Source organism: Monopterus albus, unplaced genomic scaffold (genome assembly GCF_001952655.1).
Source record: "Monopterus albus unplaced genomic scaffold, M_albus_1.0 scaffold1228.1, whole genome shotgun sequence".
NCBI lineage: Eukaryota > Metazoa > Chordata > Actinopteri > Synbranchiformes > Synbranchidae > Monopterus > Monopterus albus.
This window is the reverse complement of record NW_018129106.1, coordinates 1-4493: the sequence shown is the minus strand read 5'-3', so window position 1 is coordinate 4493 and position 4493 is coordinate 1. Positions and strand designations below refer to the sequence as shown.

Below are 4493 nucleotides of genomic sequence, written 5' to 3'. Positions count from 1 at the left end.
TTATTTTCCTTATTTTTTTCTGAATTGTAATGTGAATTTGTTGCCCATGTTGCAGGTTACCATTGGTAATCATCATTGGACTCTAAGTCTTCAGTTCTATTGATTTATAACAGATCTCATACAGCTGCAGCACAACAACACATCAAATACACAACAGGACCACAGTAATTAGGTAAGAGAAATTGTTTATATGATTTTGGGTATTTGATTTTAAATTATGTGACAATAACAACAATACAGGGCAATTATTCAGTAAGTACAACAGTGTATTCTTGTTTGTAAAACTGACCAATTATAGCTATGTAATCCTATCCTAAGCAGGGCCAGAGGTTGGGCACAAACAGCCGGAGCACCACCATCATGCAAACTGAAGACAATGTCCTACCTCCTACTCAGCTGAGTGAGGACACTGCAGTGTGCATTTCTGTGAAAGGCTTGAAGGAAAGCTGGCAGAAGTGGTCTGATGAGCATCAGGAATATCAGAAGCACAACCCCTTCACTCAAGACACCAGGCCCAGTGTGGTGGTCCCTCAGAGGGGCCAGGATGACTATGGTAGGCCCCTGCAGGGCTCCATGACAGAGCAGCGCGGGAAGGATGCTTGCACACATATCAGCAGAGAGGTTCAGGAGCTGTGTGAGGTGATAAGGATGATTGGAGAGCGAAGAGATAAAGGTGGAAGCAACAGCAAATGGAAAGTGATCACTGTAGAATTTGGGAAACTGTTTGAACATTATGTGACTATCTCTAATAAGCTGGTGGGGATTCTTCTACGAGCGAGAAAGCAGAGGCTGGTTGACTTTGAGGGGGAGATGTTGTGGCAGGGAAAGGATGACCAAGTGGTTATCACTCTGATGCAGTGACCAGAAACTCATGTTACATCTACAGTGGTAGGTACAGGGCTACTTCAAGGTATCACTGACTGTAATAAATAAATAGTTTGAGGATTGTACTAATTATACTTGTCATGTATTTGCATTTGTAAAAAATAAAAGCTTTTGTTTTTTTTTTGCTTACACTAAAAACTAAAACCTCAGTGATTACTGAATCCACTATCCAGAGTTCAAATACACGCAAGAGGTAGATAATAAAAATACTCATATAATTTAATCACAATTACAAATGCTTACAGGAATTTGGATCATACTAGGTGAAATACCAGTTAGCAGCATTTTTCAGCAAAATTAGAGAAATGACCAAAAAGACCAGAGAATTTGTACCTAAACTACAAGTGTGAGTCAAAAGGTCATTGAGAACATGAGGCTGCCTGTGACAGACAATATGGCATGTATTTACTATAATGCTCTGTAATTATAGAAAACTTGTTACAACTGTATACCTGAACCACACCAAAATAGATGTACAATGAACTAAAATGCTGAGTGAGAACTATATAGTCAAGGTCTATGCACTGACTGATAGACGCCATAATATCCACTGCTGCAGTTGAGTACAGTAATGGCCTTTTCAGCAGCAGTAGTGGACAGATAAATTAGAAAGTACTGCTTCAGGTATTATAATAAAGAAAGAAAAGACAGTGTAGCTTTCATTAATGTTTGACTGTAGTTGTTATGTGAACCTTTCACTCAAACATATAAATCAAGACAGCTCAGAAAATCACAGAGAACATTTCTGAAAATGCATACACATTTGTACAGTAGATATATCTCATTTTCTTTACATTCCATTAATAGTTCTTGGTTATATTACTGTATATATGTTAACACAGAGACATCACATCAAAACAGATACAAAATAAGCAAATAACTCATTGCATTTCAGTGCTTGTTGAGATCAATTCAAGTGTACTGAACTGTACTTTGAGTGAGGGATACTCAGTTGTTAATAGTGGATAAATTGTGCAGCATTTCTCAAGCAGCAAGACTCAAGATTTGGCTTTATTTTTCTTCCAGTTTTAAATATGTCACTGGTTGAACATATTGGTATTATGGGCCAAACACACACCAACTTCATGCGAGTGTATACCACCCAGCATGAAAATGGATGCAAAAAGGTGGATGGTTATATCTCTTCATCACAGTCAAACGCTGCAAGAGCTCGATCCTTGTGATCAGCTGGTCTCTCCTTTAGAGTTGAGAAGCTCAATCAGCTGGTCTGCCTGCAAAACAAACATGTGGACAGAACTAAAAATAAACTGACAACACTACTGCTTGACCTTAAAACTCCATCTGGATGCACTAAAGGATGGTGATGCCCTAAAGAATGGAGTCACCCTAATAATGACTAAACTAAATATCAGATTCATGTGTTGCTAATCTGCAGTGCACTGCCCTCCAGTCAGTTACTGCTATCATACCCGCTTTTACACAGTAAATCTGTTGTAAAGTCTTGTACAGGGGGTAGAGCAGGAACAAGGAAAGGGAGAGAAAGATGACAATGGACTTATTTTGCTTACATGTCAGCCTGATGGTGCAACACTTGGCTGAGAGAAAATAATTTTTATTTATTTTACTGGCCCTCAAGCTGTATACAATGGCAGTTTTTGTACTAGAGCACAGGGCAAATAAAGAAAAGGGGGCTTACTGTGATAAACCAATAGGAGTTGAGTCTGTAGAAGAGGCGGGACATGAAGCCCAATTGACTGACAGGTGCCAAAACATGAAGATGTAGATGTGTGACAGAACAGAATGGGGGCCAGTGAAAACCGAACCTGCAGACAAGGGAGAAGTCTTTAGTACACATACTGTAGGCTCACTGGTTTAATACAGTATATGGCAGGTTATAGGGATGTTTACTTGGAGTAAGTTTCATTTACTTTTGCTGTTGTTGTTACATGCACAAAATAAGAGAGATGCTACAAAAGCTAAATTATTGGCTAGTCAGTAGCAATTACAAGACAGTTTATAACACTATCTATTACAGTTTTCATTAAATTAAGAACTACCATTCACTTGGTATATACAGTAGTTTACACTACATTAAAGTAGTATGCTGTAGCACATGCATTCTACAACTGCAAAATGCACCTCTGGATGTCGCCCACCTGACATCACTGAGATCTGTTACGTTGTTTTTCTGGAGGATCTCCTTCCCTGTCTCGACCATCCGCTTCACTGTGTATGACAATAAAGACATGTCACCTTTATAAAATTATTTCCCATTACAAATAAGGCTTTTGAAATAAAGAGCATTGTTTATGCTGTGTTATAACTACACAAAGTATTATTCAGTTGCCGAGTAATTAACACAAGTCAAAAGATTGAAAAGTGAAACATGCAGAGGTCTACGCAGTTTAAACCTTACCCAAAGGTACATGTCTGTTGCTGAGTGATTTGCAGTTACCAACATGCTTGATTGGGACGACCAAGTAATGGTGGGGAGCTGCAGGTTTTATGTCTCTGAAACATGCGAGCTCTTTGTCCTCCTGCGGAGATAAACGAAGTCAGCATAGGTCAGCTTCGACAGTGTTCATGCTTGCTACCCCAGTAGACTACCAGTTAGCCTATATCTACTATGACACTAATGAAATGTGGTTATTACTGCACAGTAGACTTAGATAAACAAAAACTACATCTTCACAAAGCCAGTATTTATCATGCTCTTTCTAAACGCAGGTGTTTACAACAGCTAATGCTAGCTACAGGCGCTCATTTTAATTCAAATTTTACAATATTCTCACACAGTGAATAAGCTCCGTCCCCATCTCATTGTTTACGATCCTGCAGAAAATACATTTCTTGTCATATCCTTCCGATAGCACATTGCCCGTGTTAGAAATCTCAACCTGAGCAGGTTGTGTAGACTCGACTCCTGCCATATCTTACAATGAACTGTCAAAGCTAGAGCCAATTCAATCGATGCCAGAGATCATCGAGCTCACAGGGGGAAATGGAAAGATTATCGATCTAGTTCAGTGTAAAGGAAAAAGTCTGCCACCAGAGAGCGATGTGGTCTAGTATGTAGTATTTCATTATTTTTACATGGTGACCAGTTGGCTCAAATAAACAATCTTCAACATCTGTCTTCTCTAGCCTTATTTGAATTGAAAATTCAGCTACATAAAGAGGGTTAATGACTGTGGACAGGGCCTTTGCCATAAAACAAAAAAGGAACCAGTGTAACTCCAACTTAGACATTTGATGTTGCCTTTGCCAAATGAAATTCACTTCTTTTGATGATCAGCTGTTTTTGTTCTCAGACAGCCTTAAAGTAAATGTGAACAACAGCACTCATGAAGAGTGTGAGAAACAAATAAGCTAAATAGATTTGTGTTTGTTTTTTGATCTTGCTAATTAAACTTACAGTATAATAATATTGGCCTTTCTGCAAAGTTTGTATGTTCTTGCTGAGTTCATTAACAGGTTAAGATTACAGGAGCACAGACTAATGGTAAAAGACCCCATACCACATTGGTGTAGAGTATAGTACCTACCAGAGCACTGACACATCTTTCTCTTTCACTGTGGTTTTATGTCTTTTTCTGTGGTAGCCTGCCACAGAAAATATCTGCATCAATCTCCTGTTCTTGCTGGAA

General features: G+C 38.8%; 2 protein-coding genes across 3 annotated transcripts; one reads left to right on the top strand and one right to left on the bottom strand.

Annotated features, from left to right (window-relative positions):
• The first annotated feature begins 19 nt into the window (after positions 1 to 19).
• On the top strand, positions 20 to 995 carry LOC109953759 (actin-binding Rho-activating protein). 2 transcript variants are annotated; one of them, XM_020589223.1, is made up of 2 exons: positions 20 to 172; positions 319 to 995. In XM_020589223.1, the coding sequence occupies exon 2, from the start codon at positions 361 to 363 to the stop codon at positions 859 to 861; it is 501 nt and encodes a 166-aa protein (XP_020444879.1). In that variant the 5' UTR covers positions 20 to 172; positions 319 to 360; the 3' UTR covers positions 862 to 995. The 2 variants fall into 2 exon arrangements, with proteins under 2 accessions (XP_020444879.1, XP_020444878.1); XM_020589222.1 differs by having other exon boundaries at positions 322 to 982.
• Positions 996 to 1210: 215 nt separating this feature from the next.
• On the bottom strand, positions 1211 to 3858 carry LOC109953758 (histidine triad nucleotide-binding protein 3). The gene is made up of 5 exons (XM_020589221.1): positions 3639 to 3858; positions 3263 to 3383; positions 3003 to 3072; positions 2543 to 2669; positions 1211 to 2117 (listed from the first exon to the last, which is right to left on the bottom strand). Exons 1-5 carry the CDS (start codon positions 3774 to 3776, stop codon positions 2070 to 2072), a joined length of 504 nt encoding a protein of 167 aa, XP_020444877.1. The 5' UTR covers positions 3777 to 3858; the 3' UTR covers positions 1211 to 2069.
• Positions 3859 to 4493: the final 635 nt, after the last annotated feature.

Bases quoted from the DNA above. Each gene is read 5' to 3' on its own strand.
- LOC109953759 (XM_020589223.1), top strand. From the start codon at position 361: ATGCAAACTGAAGACAATGTCCTACCTCCTACTCAGCTGAGTGAGGAC.
- LOC109953758 (XM_020589221.1), bottom strand. From the start codon at position 3,776: ATGGCAGGAGTCGAGTCTACACAACCTGCTCAGGTTGAGATTTCTAAC. The intron at 3,384-3,638 runs GTGAGAATATTG...TTATCTCCGCAG, and splicing joins GGACGGAGCTTATTCACTGT to GAGGACAAAGAGCTCGCATG. The intron at 2,670-3,002 runs GTGGGCGACATC...CCTTGTCTGCAG, and splicing joins ACAGATCTCAGTGATGTCAG to GTTCGGTTTTCACTGGCCCC.